The following is a 21,694-nucleotide window of genomic DNA, read 5'->3' on the forward strand; positions in this document are numbered from 1 at the left end:
TCGAACAGGCCATAAAATGAAACATTTGTAAATAAATTTTTAATTTACTTAGATATCTACTAATGAAATATTTATCGAAAACTCTAGAAACTTGAGATATTTACTACGTTTAGGAACTAGTAGGTACACGTTACTGTTTGCGTATTAAATTTAAATTATATTCATTAAGAAATCTACTTCCGAACCATTAGGAAAAAAATCTTGAATGTGATTGATTATGAGTCAAGTGATAGATAGCTCTTTTGCAAAGTCGTCGATTTTTCTTTTGAAACTTCAAACTTTTTTAAATTGGATGCAACATAATAACGTTATATAACAAGATTGAAGTTAGTTTTCATAATTATTTAAAATTCTGATTTTACCTCTTGAGGTATTCAGAATGGTTTTCTGCTCTTTTACAGTTTTGTTCAATGCGAATTTAGGCGTTCTGAAACATCTCAGATGTACCTAATGTTCTGAAATTGAAGCCTTTGATAGAATAAAATCATAACAGAGGTCGCCTTCACTGTTTCATTCAAATACCGACGAACAGCATATTTAGCGTCTAAGGATGTTGGGTGTGAACTCCATGTTTGTCATGTTCTCGTCAGATTAATACTGACAGTTATGACAATAAACCGTCTCTTATAAAAAACGAATAATCTGAAAAGGTGTACGCTGTATGTTAAAAAATAAGGTTTTCTCAAAAATTATTTAAACTATTTATTTATTCATCAATTTCTATTTTGTCCCCTTCAAAGTAGCCCTCCTTTAGATATAATACACTTTTTTCCAGCGTTTTTTCAAATCCTCGAAGCAGTTCTGATATGCCCTCTTTGGTATGTCATTGAGCTCTCTCACCGATTCGGTTTTCATCTCCTCAATCGTAGCGAAACGCCGTCCTTCCATGGGTCTCTTCAATCTTGGGAACAGGAAAAAGTCGCAGAAGGCCCAATCTGGTGAATACAGGGGCTGATGAGGCATGATTACGGTGTTGTTTTTGGCCAAAAAATCACGAACAAGCAATGACGAGTGAGTAAGTGTATATTCATGATGCAAAAACCATGATATGTTTTTTCATAATACCGGACGGCGCATAACTTCAAGATAATACTCCTTATTGACCGTACGACCATGTGGCAAGAACTCCTGATGTATTTCGCCATCATAATCGTAGAAAGCAGTTACAAAACCTTGACATTTGATGAAACTTGGCGTGCTTTTTTTGGTCTTGGCTCTCCTGTGCTCTTCCATTGGGACGATTGGACTTTGACTTCGATGTCATAATCATATACCCGTGATTTGTCACTAGTTCTGAGCGAAGCTCACGCGACGGTTTTTTGGTGAAAATTCAGCAACTTTAGAACGAACTTCGTTGCCACATGCTTCATGCCCAAAATTTCCAAAAAAATTGCTTGACATGAGCCAACCGATATGCCGATATGCCTAACAATTTTCTTCACTTTCTCAACATTTTAATCGGATGTTCATACGCTGGGGCGTCTAGGGCGAGCGATGTCATTCAAATCTTCTCGACTTTCTTTGAAAAGCTTGTACCACTTGTAAACATTTTTTTTCTGACTCAGAATATAATTTCCGTATTCCACTTTCAACATTTCAAGTATTTTTGAGCACTTAATTCCATTTTTCACTCGAAATTTAATGCAAATTCTTTGATGTCTCTCACCAACTTACAGTTTCAGCTGAGCATAGTCCGGTCAATTTAGACCTGAAAACAGAAATAAAATAACGAAAATTGCAACGGAGCTACATTTTGCTGTAGACCTTTATTTTGTCCTATGCGATGATTGTCCCAATCTGTCCCATGAACGCTTCAGAAGTTATTCGGGGTCAAAGGTGAAAATTTCAGGTTTTTTGAGTTTTTCTCGAAAACCGTAAGTTTTATCAAAAAAATACTCCAGACCAAAGTTGTAGATTTCAAAGTTCTCTATAAAAATTGTCCTTATGATTTTTTCTGTCAGAATCACCGTTCCTGAGATATCGCAGTCCCAATCTGTCCCAATGGGACAGATTGGGACTTTCAAATTTTCATTTTTTATAGTAAAATAAAGGTCTTCACTACTAAAATTTAAGCTCTGTCTCAATTTTCGTTAATTAAATATTGTATAGTGACCGGACTAACAGCTGAAACTGTAAACATATATTCTAAACATATGTCTCGAATGGAATGTACGTAGCCCGCGAAATTTGAACATTTATATTATTTTTTGAACAGTACACGTATAACAAAATCATAATAAGATGACTAAGATATCTTCGCGTTTGTTAAACGCGCGTCGAAAGTTGATGCTTTTGCTATTCTGGCATTTAGGTTCCGATTCTGACAATAGGTCTTGGTTCGTAAGTAGTCGAATCAGATAAATTGTTTGTTGAAATCTGTTTTTTCGTTAATCAGCTGTCGTCCGGCACGAACCACAATTCTCAGAAGTCGAAACTTCTGCGAGCTTAGTATTAAAGAGGTCTTACCTTTTTTACGTGTGATTCCTATGTGCTTTTTCCTCAGAAACTGCCACTCCCATTTTGCAAATTTTTCTTTTTCGAATTTTTGTTTTATATCAAAAATATTTTGAAGCGCGGGTGAAATTATTTATATTGCTTAGACAATATGTATAATTTCAGTTTTTCATAATTTTTTTCGATTTTTTTGTATATCAATCAATAGGTATAGCAACAATAAGATATTCACGTAATATCTAGCGCACTGAAGTTAAAGGTGTTTGATGGGATGTCAGTGTCCGAAAAAAATTGTAGTCATATAAATTATACTCCAATAGATATTTGAAGAATATATAACTTTGAATACATATAAAGAGACATTTTTATGAAATAGCAAATATTAACATAGGTTTATTTGTCTTCTTTGCAAAAAACTAAAAATAATATTGGTTGGAGTCAAGCCGAGTGTGATGTGGATCTTTCAATTATACTATTAGCTCTAAATAGTAACTGTCACGTTGTTGTACCTAGTATTATTGATAGCTTTAGCACCTGTTGATAAAGAAATGTTTTTCAACTAGCCAAAATTAATGCCGCACAACGAGTTTATTTGACAAAATCCATCTTGAGAAACAAGCACTTTTTACAATCACCTGAAATGCGAAACTCTTCTCAACGTGCGTTTCACCAACCAAGTTAGCGACTTCACGAGACAAAGAAAAATGTTCATCTCCTGAAGACGACAACAGGGAGGCTGTGGATTTCTGAGTTTGGAGTGTCTACATGGCATAATGGTACTGAATCGAGGCTGAAAAGATATAAGTTTGGATTCCTTTCTCTGCAAGGTCCGTAACCTTGGTAGGTAGGAATAAAGACATTTCTCCTTGAGGCAGCTGCTCGGTTCACTTTTCGACTGAACGAGATGACCATTTTTTTTTGGTACCTTGGAAGCTGTCTGACTTGTCCATTTAGTCCAAGTCTCCAGAAAACACTACAGCCTCTTGGGATTATTGCGTTTATTCTCCCATCTTCTCATTACACCCATTCAGTCTTGTTCCCTGTACTAGTTTGTATAGGTTCCGTGTTGGATGTTCGTCAAATTCTTCTGGACGTAATTTCGTATGTCCATATTATATTGCGTGCCTCCTGTGATTCACATTCGCATAAGATGTGTAGAGCTGTTTCTATCCCTTCGTTGCATAAGGTCTCCGTTATACAGCCCCAACGAGATGACCATAATACTTTCAACGAGTTGGAACACGTTCAGTAGAAGGCCCATATAAAAGTCGCAAAGATCACTTCACTCTGACAACAAAAGGCTGAGCCGATGCATGGGATCTTCTATAACAATAATCGGATCATCAAAGCACCTGATGTTCATCTCCTGAAGACGCCAACTTGGTTGATGGTTGAGAAGAGTATATATTGTATTCATCTAATGAGATATGTCATTACCTAATGTTATATAAAATATATTATAGACTAGTTTGATGTACCAGTAACTGATGAATCTACCGTGTAACGAAACGCGTTTTTTTAAAACAATTGACTTTTTTAACGGCCGCCGGCCATTAAAAAATCTTTACGGACGGAGGCTGCTAACATTAACTTTTCAATTGTCATCTGAATACCGTTAAATTTAAATGACAGTATGGAAATACATACATATCGTTTGGACATTATAAATAATTTTATGCCCACTTGATAGAGTTTCCGATTTCAAATAATATAAAAAATACAAACATCGGAAAAAAATCATAACGTAACTTATAGTTAAGTAATAAAAAAAACGCAAAATCTCCTCCATTTATTGATTTAAAATGATTACATTTAAAAATACTTATGCTAGCTAACTCTCACATCAATCTTAATAAAATGATCCATATACAATAAATATATGAATATGATTTGATTAAAAGTCACTAATTATTTGGAAAAATTCACATTCACAATAAGAACATTGAAAAAAAAGTTAGTCATCTTTGGAAATGTCCTTTTTCCAGTTTGTTATTTCATTGCCAATGAAATTCAAAATAGATTCTTGACGATCCAACTGTAAAAACATTTTTCATATCAATAGATTATCCTGATCTGACTAACTTAGATTTATAATAATGTGTGGGCTTTCACGATCGGTGTCTTACAAATTGTTCGATGTTTCCGGGCTTATTAGCCGTGGTCTGCATGTTTTTGTACCTGCCGTTTCGTCTGCTACTGCGGCAGATATTATCAAATGCGATGCGGCACCAGTCGAAGTGATATACCTTGCTGCGACGCGCAAACTGTAGAAATGTAGAAATTTTGCGCTGTTCTGACCGAAAACTATCATCAATGCTCGAACATTTAGCAACAGTATGCGAAAGCCATGTGACAGATTCGTTTTGGAGGCAGTAGGCTAATCAGTCGATTTTTGCCTCATAAAAGTTTTTATGAACTGATTAGAAGTTGATTCATTATTGATGGTTATTTGAAATTAAGGTAAGTTCCAATATGTATTTATGTTCTTTGGTGACTTGATTAGTATATCCTATATTATGGTGTCTTCAAAACAAAGCTACTAAAATATAGGTTAGCAAAAGGATCTTCCTGTATTTCTGTCTGAGATGGCATACTATTTGTGTGGACGAGATGGCAGAGAATGCCTTCTCATACAAGTATGTATGCATCTCATACAATCATATTTATTTTATTAATTTAATGGCTTTTTTCGAAACATAGTTATTTATTATTACAGTGATGGGTCGGTACGAGAGAAAATCATCCAGAAAAAACTGGCCCGACCAAAATATGCAGCAAGCCATCGATGCTGTTAAACAAAAAATTATGGGATGGCTAATGGCATCAAAAACATACAATGTTCCTTTTTGGAAGTTATACAGTGTGACCCATTTTTAATGGAAACACCCCCCTAAAATTTGAAGTTGTTAATCGATTTTAATATATTTTTTTTTCTTAATGTCAAGTACTAAAAAGTCTACCTTGGGACAAAATTTGAAATGTTTATTAAAGTTTCTCGTGGAATATTCAAATCTAAAGTGGCATTCCTTATACTGGCATTATTTCCGAAATAATCTAAAATGATTTTATCATTTCTGTCATTCCTGTTTCGTCTTAGTACAGGATTACTTTTCAACATCATTTTTGATACTGCACAAGTTTCATTGAATAATTCATTTATTTAATTTACCGTACCACAGCTAATACGAGGACGACCTGGATGTCTCTCATTGAATACTCTACAAACCTCTCTAGCACTTCTTACGCCATCTCCCGAAAGGCGTACAATTTCAATTTTCTCTCTTACGCTCAATCTTGCAGCCATGACACAAAATAATTCGAAGAAATGTAAGGTGAATAAAGTTGACAATAGTACACTTGAATCTTTCACAAGTGTCAAACTGTAATATCATTTCCATGGCAACTAAGATTTAAATTGAAATATTAGGTCTTAGTTTTAGTTAATTTGCGTGAAAACTTGAATGTAATTCCGTTATTTTCATTGAAAATATTTAGCTATTTGGTTTTTTTTTTCATCTGGCGGCACTTTATTGTTGAAATCATAAAAAAAATATTCTCATGGCTATATCTGTTGATATAGGGTGTTTTTTGTGACTGTTAGCTGTGTGAGTTTTCGAATTTTTGAGTTGTCATAACTTTGTTAATAATGAATATTTTTTCATGAAATTTTGGTCACATCTGTTTAGAGGCACTCTAAATCCAGTGGCGTAGTGATTTTTTCAATAAAAAAATCGCTAATAAATAATCCCGATTTTCGACTAAGAAAAAATATCGTAGTATGCCCTGAAACTTTAATAAACATTTCAAATTTTGTCCCAAGGTACACCTTTTAGTACTTGACATTTAAAAAAAAAATATTAATATCGGTTTACAACTTCAAATTTTAGGGGGGTGTTTCCATTAAAAATGGGTCACACTGAATTATACGCAAAAGTGGCATAGTGCTGTTTTGCTTCCCCCCACACTGTACCCATCGGGTGCAGCCTTTGGTCGTGAGTTTTCATTCGGCTTTTCGTTCATACTATAATTAAGAGCTCACCACATGGTTGAAGAATCATCCAGGCCGGACTGTAATACATTTGCAGATATTTTCAGCCCAGCATATATGAAAGCAGCCACTGTTAAAAACGCAACAAATGGTTTTTCTTCAACATTCATTTGCCCCTTTGATGCAAATGTCTTTCCAAAATGTATGTTTTGCCCTGCCGATGTTACTGCCGAAGTATCCAGCGGGAACGGACGGAAGAAGTTGTTTCCACTGTTCCAGGACCATCACGTGTAATGAGTAATAAGGATGATTTTGATGAAAATAGAGAAGTTGGAAGTATTTCTGTGGCATGAATATCATCATTACCTAAAGTGTCAGTGTCACAGAGAAGAAAATATGGAGTTATTAATACCACGCCAGATATTGACTTAGCCAAGCAGCTAGTTGCTGACAAGAAAGCGCAAGCACTAAGGAAATCCACCCGAGCTGCAAAAAACGTCGTAATACCTGAAGAAGTATCTGAAAAGGATAGTAGCGATTCGGAGGATGATGTTGCATGTATATTTTGTAACGAATAATATTCCCGTTTCCGTGCGGGAGAAACATGGGTACGATGTCAGACTTGTTTGAAATGGACCGAGACCGAATGCGCTGGCGTATCTAAAGCAACAAAAGTATTGGTTTGCGATATATGCTAACTTTAGTAAGCAGTTTTACACTATGTCATCTCACCAACAATTGTGTTGATGAGATGGCATATGAAGATTTTTTTAATTTGTATAAAAACAGTATGAAGTTTTTCGGAGTAATAAAGTTATGTTTTAATAAATAAGTGTCTTAAGTGTTCATTTCACTCCTTGCCAATTCTGTAACTTCAAGGTGCTACTAGTAATTAAGTATAGAAAAAAAGTATGCCATCTCAGGCATATCTCCCCTATTTATATGGCCTGTCATAGTCTTGGATAGCACCCTCTGTTTTTATCAAGAACTTGCGTGAGATCAGAGGCAATGTCATGGCTGCCCTTTGAGAGAACGTGTTCTGCAATTGCCAATTTATCTGTTTGGCCATAGTATAACTTATTTTATGCTCCTTTTCGTGGTTCCGATGTGGAACGACCACAACTACACGGTATTGGGTATACTCCTAGGGTAGTTTTCGAATCCTTGTGGTCTTTAGCTGACTTGAGACTCTTCCGTATTTTTCTTGCGGGCTTGTAAATGACCCTAACTCCATGTTTTTCTGGGATCCTTCTACTTCGGTCAGTGACACCGCTTATGTAGGGCAGAAAAGTTCTTCCTCTGACCGTTTGCTCCAGTGTCATCTGTCATCAAATGGCTCGGTTGATTTCGGTCTTGTTATATTTGATACCCAGAAACACATTCTTCAGATGACACATTTCCTCTTGTAGCCCTTTCAGTTCGCAGATACGCAGATACGACTCTTTCCCGGAGTCTTGATATATCTTTTTTCCGTCGAGGATATGCTTCATTCGCAAGAATAAGTATGATTCCAACCGTAAGGAGGAGAGCCTGAACATCAACAAGACATGGATTCCGGCACTTCATAATACAAAAATTTCCCCCATAATTGAAGAAGGGTAAGATCAATCAGGTAGTAATCAGGCAGGTAATTAGTAAGGTAATCAGGAAGCCGACCGTTCGACATTTAGTCCCATTATAAATATCGCAGCACTTTGACTTTTGCCACATCATCTTTAATGACTGTCGCAGTAGCAGAGAAAAAATTCAGTTATACAAACCTGCAGATCACGGCTAATAAACCTGGAAATATCTGATAATTTGGCAGGTTGGATTTGTTGTTTTGGGTTTTTTGAAAACGTTTTCAAAAATTGATCTTGATTGCTAGAAGAGTTTATCTAATTGAAAGAAAATCGTATTTCCTTTTACTTAACAATATCAACAGAGAAAGCCACATTTTTTGTTTATAAATGAAATTAATTTCGTCTTTCTGAACGAAAATTCAAAACAGGAATCGTCCATGGAACAGTGACCCTCGAAAATTGAAGTGCAACTTACCCTTCTTTGAGTATCCAAGGTGGCATCAATCTGTTGTCCTATAGCATCCAGTTCATCCTTGCTATTTTGCAATTGTTCAGACAACACTCTGAAGATATTTTCATAATTGAAAGAGGCATCTTGAATCTCCGGTAGTCGTTCAATTTCTTCCAGCTCAGTATCAATATCTGCGGAGGGCCCAGACACGCTACCATTTGTACCGTTCAAAATGTTTGTTATCTGTTTTATGAGATTTGCAGAAGTTGAATCGGTCAATCGTTTGATGTCTTTTTTAAAACTAATATTCATAGTATATATTTCTGAGATCAAGTGCTCTACTTTTTCATTAGTTTCATTGAGGACCGATCTTCTTTTATTTTGGAGTTCAACATGTAGATCATTCATGGCAGTGGAAACGACATTCGCAATTTCGTTGTAGGGTATAAGCATCACCTTATTTTCTGGGATCAGAAAAGTTGTGACTTTTTTGATTTTGATCATTTTCCCACCACATTTCCGTATTTGGTCGTCTCCACCTTGACCACTTTCATTCTCTTGTATTTCAATTTGATTTCGGTTATTTACCTCGTTGGATTGTATTTTCCTCTTCTTGTCTATTGTATTTGACTCTTTTGAATTAGCTAAACTTCGGGTATCATTATCAAGAGAATTTTGTCTAATTAGTGAGCCTGGAGGTTTGGGTGGATTGTCAATAACGTCCAACAAGACTTCGTCATTTTTGATGTTTTCTTGGCAATCTTCCCTATGTTCGCTTGAACTCACCTCGTCATTTTCAGAAGGAAAAGATAATCTGGAGGAACGAACAGATTCAGATCTCACTGTGTTAGATTGTCTTCGTTTATTAGAAACATTGGGCGTTGAGCAGGTCATCTCAAGTTTACTGCAACAATTCTGAAAAGAGTATGAATTTGAAGTTCTTGAAAAATATACTGTATTTTAAAAAGCTCGAAAATGCTGGTTTCAAGAGTATTTTTTTTCGCCGAAAGCAATGATTTATTAATACACAAAATTCATTTTTATCCATTTTCTTCAAGCTGACAAAAGTTGCTCCACTCGATATGTTGTATCCCACAAACTAATAATCCGACAGCTGAAAATTTTCAGACGTGTCTATTGGAGGTCAGGGTTATCTGAAAATCACATGGATTTCATACTGTGTTAGCCTACGAACTTTTCAGTCCATCTAATATACAGGACGTTCCAACGAAAACTTTACCCCTATGTGAGTTAAAAATGGACGTGTAATCGAAAATTTCAAAGAACACGTCAATTTATATTTCTAGGGGGACTAATTATACCCGAAACTTCACTCCTCTGCGGTCAGCGACTACCCCCCCTATTTTTTTCAATGCCATGGGAGTTCGAGTGGGTACATCATTATTGATACATCATAATTGAGAAATTAAATGTTGAACGTTTTATTCAAGAAAAAAAAGAAAATTCGCTCTCGCTCATTTCATTGAGGAAATCAACGAAAGTAATATCAATGGCAACACAATCAACGGATAAAGTGTTCGAAATGACCTCCATCTTCCGGACATTCCCGAACAATTGAAGACCTAAGTGGATAAAGGTGTTATGTGACATTTTTGTAAAAATTGATTTTATTTGATTTTTGAGCCCCCAGGTTCTAATCTAACTTTTTATAAGGTAATACATATATAAAACTACATATTTGAAAAAGCTGCCAGTTGATAAAAGTGGTATGTCGCATATCATACTCACCGTTTAGTGTATAAAAGTGTCATGTCACAAATCTAGGATATAACACCTTTATTTCGTAAAAAACGTACGGTTGTTTGTTAAGCACGATTTGTGTTGCAGTGACATGTCACTTTTGAGGGTATGTTTCATAAATTGCGTGCATCGTATCTCCACATAATTTTGAACAATTAGTGAGTTGATTTGTGTTTTATATTTTAAATATAATGGAGAATAGAGGCCAACGTATTCTTAGAATATTGTGTGAAAATCAAAAGTTGGATTCTGTGAAGAAAGGTAAGATTTGGAATACCTAGTTTTTCAAGTGTTATAATTTGAAACAATACATTATTGTTTGTAGATGTACAATGCAGTTCGAATACTATAAACATTCAACAAAAATGTACAAAAAGTGGACATAGTGAGCAGCTTTTTCAAGAGAGTACACAAAAGCCATTCACATCAAAAGGCTTGATATGTTAGTTTGTTTATTTTTTACTATTTCATTCCAGGTAGTGCTAAAAAGAACCTTTAATTTTAGATATAGCAGAAAGCGACGAGCAGGAATGCGTATTATCTAGTGACGAGTTTTTTCCTTCAGATAATCCGAATTATTCTAGTAAAGATTCAGATTTTGATGATGATTATAAAAAAGGTACCATACCATCTGTTTGAAACGAGAAAATGTAAAGAAAAATATTTTTTGACAAAAAACTAATACTAAAATTACTGCAGATAATGTAGACGTAGAAAATGAATTAAATGAAGTTCCTGTATCTGAAATTGAAAATGATGCAGATGAAAATGAGATCAACACTTGTGAAAATGAAAATATTGCCCACGAACAGTTGTATGAGAAATGACGTACAGTGTTAAATCACAGAAACACTATTCATGCAATAAAAATGAAAACAAACAGTTTTTATCCCCATTACTTAAAGTAACGCAGATACACCATATGTACATAAACGAGTGTAAAAAACATGTGTTTGGTCAAAATATATCGTCATATATTCAAAACAAGATTTAACTTTTAATTTGGTCACCCCAAGAGCGATGTGTGTAGCGTATACGATTCCGGTGGAAATACTGCTGGTCACCTACACCTTTGCTTTCGAATCTCGAAAAATTGAAAGGCAAAACCCACTTTCCAACAAAAATATAGTCTACATCACTATGGATTTGCAACAAATTATGCCTCTGCCCAAGCTATCAACCTCAAAAGCATTTTATTTAAGTCAAATGTGGCTATACAATTTTGGGATACACTTTACCTATTTGGGACAGAAATCATATTTCTTCACGTGGACTGAGGATGTAGCCAATAGAGGCAGCAATAAAATTGCAAGGTGTCTTTTTGGTTTTGTAAAATGCTCAAGAAAGAATATCCAGAAACAAATCATTTGATTGTATGGTCTGATTCGTGTTCCGAACAGAATAAGAATATATGAATATTTAATTTTAAATTGCTTTTTAAATCATTGATCACAACTTCCCGGAAGTAGATCATAGCTATTTTGATTCTGATACGGACTTTGGCCAATATCGTGACATTATGTAATCATCAAGTATAAAAAATAGTGAAAAAAGAAATGAAAATTTCTATGTTTTTTACCACTTTTATAATAAAAAAAACTATATTTATTTAGAAAGCGAAAGAATACTCTAAATGACAAAACTAACCTTTGGGATGATGTAAAATGGATTAAAGTGAACGAATTTGGCTACTATTATTTTATAACATGTTTTCTTGATTATACACCATTTCGTCTAGTTGATTTAAATAAAAAAGGTACTTCACAGAAGTGAAGTAAAACCAACTAGACCCACACAGAAAACAGGCGGTTTAACTCTTGATAAGCTACAAAATTCAAAAGAGCAAATCAAATTTGTTGAGGAGGAATACAGATGGTTTTACGAGGACATTTTGAAAAACAACATCGACAACCCAAAAAAGTAGAGAAAAACATGTTAAATGTTTTAATAACCAGCTTTTGTGTATTTTTATAAAAGCAATAAACAAACATTAGTATACTTGATTCTTCTATCCATATAAACCAAACCTCACTTTAATATTGAGTTTGGTAAATAAAGGTGCAATGTACATAAAACTCTATGTGAAAATAATTATTACCTATACCCATTTAATAAAAACCGCAAGCTAAAAGCAAAAATGAAACAAAAAAGTTCCAAATCAAGATAGTTTATTACTATTTACTCAAAACTTCAGTTTTGTGACATAACACCTTTATCCACTTAGGTCTTCAATTCTCTGTCGCGGGTTTTCTAGATTTGTAGAATTTATTTAATTAGTAGCGAACGTTCTGAAATGGACGACACTGTTAGTTTTCCTGCACTGGTAGTTTTTGTTGAATCTAGTTGTCGCAGTACAAAAAGTAGATAGTTGGCCACTGTCACTTCTTCACGAGTTATTATTCAGTCATCCTTGTTCACAATGTTCCAACATGGTTTATTCTACATAAGAAAAAAATTGAAATTGTTGCAGCCTATTATCGAAATAGGCCAAAACGTGAGTCATTAATAAGTTCAACAGTTTAATGGATAAGTTTCGAACTTCAGGTTCTGTTCACAACAGAAAACATGAAGTATCCCATCCTGTCAGAAATGACGGAGTTGAAGTTGCAGTTTTAGGATGAATGGATAATCGACGATCTATCAGACAAGTAGCTAGAGCGTCCGGTGTATCAGCAACTAGTGTTTTTCGGATTTTGAAAGCATACAAATTCCATCCTTTCAAAATAAGACTAGTTCAGGAATTAAACGAAGATGATCCTGATTTTTGACTTCAGTTTTGTGAGGTGTTCAGCGAGATATTGACCAATAACCCAAAGTGAATAAACATAATTGTAGTTACTGGAGCGATGTGAATTCTCATTTGGTGATGGAAACACATTCACAAACTCCACAAAAATTGACTGTCTGAGCCGGTATTCTTGGTAATCATATTGTTGGACCATTCTTCATTGAAGGTGATATCAATGAAACACATACTTAAATCTATCACAAGACTGTGTAGATCCTATGATTACACAAATTTTAGTACATTATGACAATTCAGTAGAAAATGAATAACATTCCACCAGGATGGTGCACCCCTACATTTTGAGGTTCGGGTGAGACAGTTTTTGGACGAACACAGTAGAGTGGCCAGCTAGATCACCTAATCTCATACTGATGGACTTTTTTCTGTGGGAACACCTGAAGCCTACAAATCTAAAAGACCTGCGACCGAAAATTGTTCGGGAATGCCCATTGCTGACTCCGGACATCTTGAATAATGTTCGGAACGCTTTCGAGAGTAGATTGTATGGAACTAGGTGGAGGTCATTTTGAACAATTTATCCGTTGATTTCGTTTCCACTGATATTATTTGTTGTTGATTTCCTCATTAAAATGAACGACAGCGACTTTTCAGTTTTTCTTAAATAAAACATTTAATTTCTCAATAACGAATGAACAAATTAAAAAAAATACAGAGGTAATAGAGGGACAAGAGACGTTTCAAATGATGTATCACTCGACCCACCATGACATTGTAAAAAATAGGGAGGGTAGTTGCTGTTGCTTACTTTATGTATGTTTGTACAGATTTTAAACAGATTTTTAAACATTAAACGACTGAAATCTTGTAACTGAATTTTGAAGCATGTATCCTCAACAGATTAAGCTGAAATGTTGGATGACAATGCGTAACAAAATAACAAAACTCTAAATCTAATATGGATGACACCCTCATGATATGAGCATTAATTGAAAGGGTTTGCTGAAAAGAATACAATTACAAGATGTCAATCTGAACCCAATATGGCGGACTAGCTTTTTATGCAACCTCATGATATAAATATCAAATGAAAGAGTTTACTGAATAGATCGAATACTCTTATGTTCTGTGGTTTTGTGTCTAAAAATAGAAAAGAAGAATGATCAGGCTAGGTTAGTAAGATGGTAAAAAATGTAATGATGTTGATTTCTAAATTTAAAATACAAGATATGAAAAAATTATTCAGAATAGCATGATCTCCAATTAATGCGAAATATAAAATGACGTCACTATTTTTCTCAGATACATTTGTTTTTACTATTGTTAAATCAATGTTGAATACATTCAGAATGAAAGTTCAACTCGGTAGCAATGAAAGCCACTTCGTTGTTCTTCCACTTAACCCCTAAAATATTTCTGTGAGCATAAGTGAAAACCATAGCCTGAGTGGAAACAATGAATCCCAAGTATGCGTTTTGTATACATAATGATGGTTTATTACTCTATTTCGAGACTGAACTATAGTTGACCCGGTACCGTCTTAGAATTGATAAATGATGTGTTAAGTTATATTACCTTTTAAAATTATATTTGTGGAACACAAAGTGGTGTTATACGAACACGGCTAGTGTTGCTAGGCCATTTTCATCCACAGCAGGAAATTTGTTTTGTTTCAGAAATACAAATACATAAAAAGTGGAAAATATATAACCATATCAAAACCATAATTCTTTTTTATTTTTCAAACGTTGTAACAATTATTTGGTTATTCCAACTATAGACAGATTCAACAAATCAAAAATCGGTCCTTACGTTCTTGAGTTATTAATGATGTAACTTACACGATTTTGCATTCATTTTCATGTATTAGTTTTTTTCTTTTTTTTCAAATGTTTTATTAATTATTTCGCTATTCTGGGCGGAGACGAATAGAAAATTATGTAAATCGGTCCATTTGTTTTGTAGCAAAAAAGATTGTAGATGAACTAATACGATTTTGCGTTTTCAAAAATGGATTTTCTCATGAACGGTAGTGGAAAAATGAAGTCTAGTCAACTTTTTTTTCGAAATATGCAGTGTGACACACTTAAGATGAAGATACCCCTATGTTTTAGTTATTTTTGGAAGCAGACATTATATTTTTGGTACAGGTGTGGACGTGGACCTGCATGGGCGGGCCACACTTTTCGCAATACTCAGCCCGAGAGACCCCAGCCCACTGTGATTCCGCGAAAAGGGCGAATTCTCGATATTTTGCTTTGCCTTGAAGATACCGAAATGAGTTATTTGGAAAAGTTGCTTGAAAATCGATTTCGACTCTACATACCGAATTTCAACCCTTTTTTTTTTGTAATTTCTATATACAAGTTCGACTTTCAATTAATGGTTCCGAATAAGAAGCTACAGAAATGATAAAATAGTCGAGAATCAATTGAATGAATGTTTTCATGATGAATATTAGATTTTTCGTTCCCATTCCTACATTATAATGAATTCATCATTTTTGTAGCTTCTTATTTAGAACCATTAATTGAAAATCGGACTTGAATATGAAATTCGAATTTTTGGTTGAAATTCGATATGGAGGGTCAAAATCGATTCACAAGCAACTTTTTCAAATGACTTATTTCGGTACCATCAACGCGAAGCAAAATATCGACAATTTGCCCTTTTCGCAGAATCGCAGTAGGCTAGGTTTAAGGCTGTTACTTGGGCTAAGTATTGCGAAAAGTGCGACCTATGAAGCTTCACGCCTATACCGAAAATCATATCTCTGTTTTCAAAAATGATCAAAACACAATGGTGTTTTCATCCTAAGTGTGTCACACTGTATTAATATTTTTGGCTAACTGTTGGAACTTACCGGGCGAGAACATTCCACTGGGGGTCCTTCTTTGGGAACTGTGTTATGAAATCTGGGACAAGTTCCGAAACGAACAGTGTTATCGGGATCAACTCGCAGATCATAGTCGGCTGGAGATACATTGATATCTGAAAAAAAATTGTTTCGTTCGGTCTAGTTAACAAGTGCCGTTTCACATTAGTTCAGTGGGCCCACATAAAAAATAATCATTGGTATGATACAAATACAGAGTATTTGAATATTTTAAAAAAGTTTCGCAAGCAAATACGTGGGTTAGTTTTTAGAGTATATCTCAAAAACTACTGCAGATGAACTGTCAGTTTCTGAAAAAATGTGGAATGAAAGGGGTACGGACACTTCAACAAAAAAAAAACAATTTTCTCTTTATTTATTCAATGAACAATTTGTTAAGAACACATGAATTTTCACACTTAATTTTTTCAATAGAAAAAAAGTAATTTATTTTAACAACATGATAACATGATTACCTTCATTTATATTTAATATTATTTGTAGTTTTATTTAATCTTTGTATGGCAGATAAACAATTCAATATAGATATTTGTTGGAAAGGTATACCATTTCCACCAGAGCTATCCCTCAATGGCTCACAATTTTCATGTATATACCTTTGAACTGTTTCGCGGTTGGATTATTATGACACCTCCATGCGATCTTACGTTTCCGAAAAACAATACAAGGTGATCCTGACCGAATTTATACATTGGGAGATATTTTAATAAATTAGCTTCTATGAGGTCTTTGTGTTGTGAAAATTTACTTTACCTTATTCTTGAAATAGACTGTGAAACTAAAATCTACGGTATGTTAGTGTGGACTAACCTTTAGCAACCGTTATACCTGATTTGGTATCTATAACCCACCCAAATTTCTGTCATATTGTTTATATATTTCACTCTATTCATTTGTTGATGACTATCTCTTACATTTTCTAATTTTACCTGGTTTTTACCTTAGATTACTACGCATAAGATCGACTGTTGGAAATAGGACTGTTGTCGTTGTTCATAGAATAGCGGTGGGTAAAGGTTAGTTCACATACATATAAAAACACTAACATACCCTAAGTTTTAGTTTCAGTAATCTCCTGATGATGCTAACTTGGCTATCGAAACGCGAGTCGAGAGACCGTATTTTTGTTCAGGTGTGGGAAAAGTGTTTTCAATAGATTCATTTTACGCCAGAGGTAACAATTCTACCTACCGAGATTTTTGTTGTATTGTAAATATTGGGAACATATATCAAATATGTAGACCTATTGCGAAAAACATATGAAATTTCATGGGAACTCTAGTTTCATGAGAAATATTAAAAAAAAATAATAGTCCAGTAGAGAATTTTTTTTATCAACGTTAAATGCCGAACGTTAAATGCCTTTTCAAAAGAAGTGAACTCCACGAATACTAAATCCCGCTTCGTTTTATCTCACCATAAGTTTTTCATAATTCAGTCGTCGCTCGGCGATTCGAGTGTTCATTTCCTTCGATTCTACTTTCATGAAATCAGCCCATTCTTTAAATCATCAAGTTTTTATGTAAATCTTCAACTTGGGAAAAAATGTTTTAAGAAAAGCATCACTGAGAGAAATATTGTAAAGTTTTGTTTTTGTCGGCGGATTAATACCCTTTCAACTACCTATTTTTCATTCCTTGGAATTCATATTTGACTGTGTGTTTTCTTAAGAACACCTGCTTCAGGCACAGTTTTTGCGCTCTCTTCAAACTTGGCAAAACCTCACGAAGAGTGAAATACCTCTCACAAAGAACGAGCGATAACAAATCTTGATAATGCCATCTGGAATGATGGCGAAACATCGTCTTTTCTCAACGAAATTATTGTTCACGGTGCCAATCAGTTGTTCATGAGGTAAAAAATTTGAAATTCGGAATGAAGGTATAGTTCATCAAAGCCGATACTTTCAATGTTGAAACACTTGAAGATTTATTCAGGGTTAACCGGAAATGAATCCAAGTCGAGAATTTTAAAGAAAACCGTTTATATTTTTTGGCTATGTGATCGTATATAAATTTTATTACGCAATGGTAAAATATATATAGCACTATAACGTCATCTATATAAATATTTGTCGGTGTAAGGTGAAACAAACGACAATATATAATAAAAATTAAAAAATTGAAAATTTTGGAAATCCATGTACATTTTCTTAATTTTTTTAACGTCATATTTCTTTTATCTCGAAAATCTCAATAGGAAGTGATATTTTTATTAAACGTTTGACAAATTGATCTGATATTTGGTACACCTATTTAGTTTTGATGGCAATACAATTTAATAAATTATAAATGGCGGATTACATATTTTTTCACAACTACCTTAATATGGGTATCAAATTACTGGAGTTTTTTCCCCAACACCAAACCGTTATTTTAACACCTCGACACGTGTTTCGATCACCAAGAGATCATCTTCAAGAGGAATATTGAATAGTTCAATCTTCCTCTTGAAGATGATCACTAGGTGATCGAAACACGTGTAAAGGTGTTAACCTTATTAACCTTAATTTTGTCATTGGCTTCCACTGCCCACAAAAGAATGCTGTTCATTTTTTTGTGTAGAATAGTGAATTTTTTTCTATGGCTTACAACAAGAATATTTCAATGTAAGATTAATTTTGGAAAGGATACTTCTAATTATAGTAATATCAATGAATTTTATAAGAAGCAAGCCAGAGAAAGTATTCACAAATATTTTTTATTTCCGTAGTTTCATTTACTTTCAGATAGTTTGAAAATTGAGTGGGAGTGAAAAATACAATCGGTTTGATTTAAACCACGATCATTGATTTATAACCCGGAGTTAAATACTACTCCACGAAGCTTCTTACGAATCAGTGTGACATAAAGCTTCTTAGGCCATTCTGAAGTAGTCGAATTCACAAGGTACAACAACTTGCTAATGAAAATAATTCAAATACAAGTAGAAAGTTTTTTTTCAATAGTCATAGAAAAAATGATATCTCACCTGATACTCTAGTTTCAAAACGTTTGGCTCTAGGAAAAGACATGTTCATTATTTATTTATTTTAGTTCGATCAATCTTGAGCTTCTAACAGACTAGTAACTATATGGTAAAAGGCCTCTTTCAAAGCCACTTCTACTCTCTCTTAATATTCAGGTTGAAAATCACAAAAATTCAAATATCTTTTTCTATTCGAGTCTCTGTCTTGTCAGAATCGTCAATTTGGGAATGCTTAAAGTAATAATAACCAAAAACTCCTACTTCGATAATTTTTTGCTATTGATTTGTTGATAACGATGTAGTCGATGGGAGAAAAGTTATAGTCTAGTTCATGAGTTCAATTTAGCAAAATTTGAGTTCGACTTCACCGAAAATTATTGTTGAGGTGTCATTCGATTTGTAATTTTACCCAGAGTACCAGGATGGTCCCCGGAGAATCCAGCTTGACCTAGAGACGGCGGTAGTTGTTTGTTTCAAGTTGGAAGACGCTGCGTTGTTTAGTATTTGTTTGGCAGCCATCAATAACAAAAGTTTTCGGTGGATTAGTGAAAATGGAGAAAATTGGTCATTGTTATGTGGTACAATACTTTTATTTGAAAGGCTTCAGCCTGAATTTTACTCTGGGTGAGTCTCTTCCTTCGTTTACAATAGTAAAATATTGGGTAGCAGAGTTTAGACGAGGGTGTACGAGCTGCCAAGACAAGCATCGCAGTGGTCGACCAAATGAGGTGACGATTCCAGAAACAGTGAAGAAAATTCAAAAAGTGGTGCTGAATGATCGTCGATTGAAAGTGCGCAAGCTAGCATACTTAGTAGTGCGGTACATCGTATATTATCTGAAAATTTGGACATGAGAAAGATGTGTGCCAGATGGGTGCCGCGTTTGCTCGCACTAGAGCAAAAACAGTGTTTTGAAGATGTTTCAATTGAGTGTTTAGCGAAGTTTCCGCTTGAAATACAGTCACATAGGTCCCTAAGCAGTTTGATATCTCTGTACTGGGTCTGCAACTGAAAACACCTGCACCAGGACCTGAAGGTGTTTTTGATCTATCTGTGAACCAACAACTATCTGCTCTTAATATTTCCTTCTTCTGGAGGATCCAGTCCTCTCTACTCGGGAAAAGTACTTTATAAGGCAGTTCGTAGTTGATAGTTGGAGGGATAATGTCAGAGGTCATTCCTATAATGCTGTGACTTCCAGTGTCAGCCAGCAGTCTAGTGTACACTGCATTAGATTGTTTTATGCAATTGGCGATGTGCACTAGTCTATACGCAGTTCATCTAGCCTCTCTCTCCAGAAACACGGAGGTAGTTCTAAAAGGATCTCCATGGCCGCTGACGGTGTGGTATTGATGGCACCATAGATAGCCAGACAAGCCTGTGTCTGTGAGCCAGAGAGCTTCGTCTGAGCCGTTTTCTGTAAAGCCTTCGGTTACCAGGCAATTGCTCCGTAAGTGATCATTGCTTTGACAATCAATCATCACATATATCCAATGGATTTGTTAGGTCCCAAGTTTTACCACAAATCCTTCGACATGTCCATAGGGACAGTCTGGATTTGTGTAAAACTTTTTCCAAATGAGCATTCCAGGTGAGTTTTTTATAAATGACAATGCCAAAATATTTCACTTCCATTCCAAATGGAATGACCTCACCATTGAGGACAAATGGCGTTAAATCGTTCAACTTTCTCCTCCTGCTGAAGGGGATTATCAAGATTTTGCTGGGGTTGATAGACATCTGCTCCCTCTGGCACCAACTGTGAACCACGTCCATCGTACTTTGGAGGATATTACACGCTACCCTTTTCGACGTGGACCTTGCCAAGGTCATAAGGTCATCAGCATACGCAGGGTAGCCCCTGGCGATCCTGAGCCTTGAAAAGTCGTAGTTGTAGTTCTGTTTACCAGCATGGCATAGATCCATTCAGTTATGGTCGATTCTACGCCTTTTCCAGGCAGGGAGAACTGGATCCAAAGGAGAAGGCGGAGACCGTTTCATCTGCAGGCAAGGTTATAGCATCGGTTTTTTGATATGTGCGTGGGATAATTTTTAATGACTATCTTAAAAAAGGTAAAACTATCAACGGCGAGTATTTTGTGAACTTATTGCAACGTTTGAGTGAAGAAATCAAGCAAAAACAGCCGCATTTGGCTAAGAAAAAAGTGTGGTTTCATCAAAACAATGCACCAGCTCATAAATCCATTATCGCAATGATCAGAATTGACGAATTAAAGTTTGAATAGCTACCTCATGCACCCTATCCGCCAGATTTAGCCCTCTCGGATTATTTTCTTTTCCTAAATTTGCAAAAATGGCTCAGTGGTCAAAGATTTTCCAACAATGTGATGTTTGCACTTAATGGCTGTTTGGAGGAACCAGACAGTTCTTATTATAAAAACGGCATCAAACTTATTGAACATCGCTGGAAATGTGTAAAAAACTGAATGGATATTATGTTGGAAAATTAATAATTTTTTTTCGAAAATTTTTGTGTTTTCTTTGTTGATCCGGGTACCTCTGGGACCACCTTAATTAACTGTTTCGGGCAATTTCGCAAAGAAAGAAGTTCAAAAGTTATGAACAATTTAGTTGAACAAAATGGGGTTGGTTTTTGCGAATGTATTGAAAACTTTCAGTTGTTCCAAATGCAATTTTTTTGCATTTTGTTAATGGAAAAAAATCATGATTTTTAGAAGAAAAAATGGTTTCTTAAAAAATTTTCTTTGTTGCTAAAAAATGCGTTTGTTGATTAACAATCGTTTTTTGCAACTAAATATTAAAATTAAGGAACCATTTTTTTTAAATCATAAATTCTATTGTTCTTTGAGGTTTTGAAAAAACCCTTTTTTTTATTCTTTTTTTAATT

The 21,694-nt window shown here is 34.8% G+C and overlaps 1 protein-coding gene across 1 annotated transcript; it reads right to left on the reverse strand.

The window, feature by feature from the left end:
- Nucleotides 1–4,228: 4,228 nt before the first annotated feature.
- Nucleotides 4,229–19,063, reverse strand: LOC111505530 (uncharacterized). The gene is made up of 4 exons (XM_023160361.2): nucleotides 18,829–19,063; nucleotides 15,826–15,953; nucleotides 8,480–9,370; nucleotides 4,229–4,489 (listed from the first exon to the last, which is right to left on the reverse strand). The coding sequence occupies exons 1-4, from the start codon at nucleotides 18,875–18,877 to the stop codon at nucleotides 4,409–4,411; spliced, it is 1,149 nt and encodes a 382-aa protein (XP_023016129.1). The 5' UTR covers nucleotides 18,878–19,063; the 3' UTR covers nucleotides 4,229–4,408.
- Between the last annotated feature and the right edge of the window lie 2,631 nt (nucleotides 19,064–21,694).

This window comes from Leptinotarsa decemlineata, unplaced genomic scaffold (assembly GCF_025532065.1).
Source record: "Leptinotarsa decemlineata unplaced genomic scaffold, Ldec_3_MD MMD2_tig00026336_RagTag_RagTag, whole genome shotgun sequence".
Lineage (NCBI taxonomy): Eukaryota > Metazoa > Arthropoda > Insecta > Coleoptera > Chrysomelidae > Leptinotarsa > Leptinotarsa decemlineata.

Coding starts and splice junctions, on each gene's coding strand:
- LOC111505530 (XM_023160361.2), bottom strand. CDS start 18,877: ATGAACATGTCTTTTCCTAGAGCCAAACGTTTTGAAACTAGAGTATCA. Junction 15,954..18,828: donor TTTTGAAACTAGAGTATCAG/GTGAGATATCAT, acceptor ATTTTTTTTCAG/ATATCAATGTATCTCCAGCC. Junction 9,371..15,825: donor CAGTGGAATGTTCTCGCCCG/GTAAGTTCCAAC, acceptor TACTCTTTTCAG/AATTGTTGCAGTAAACTTGA.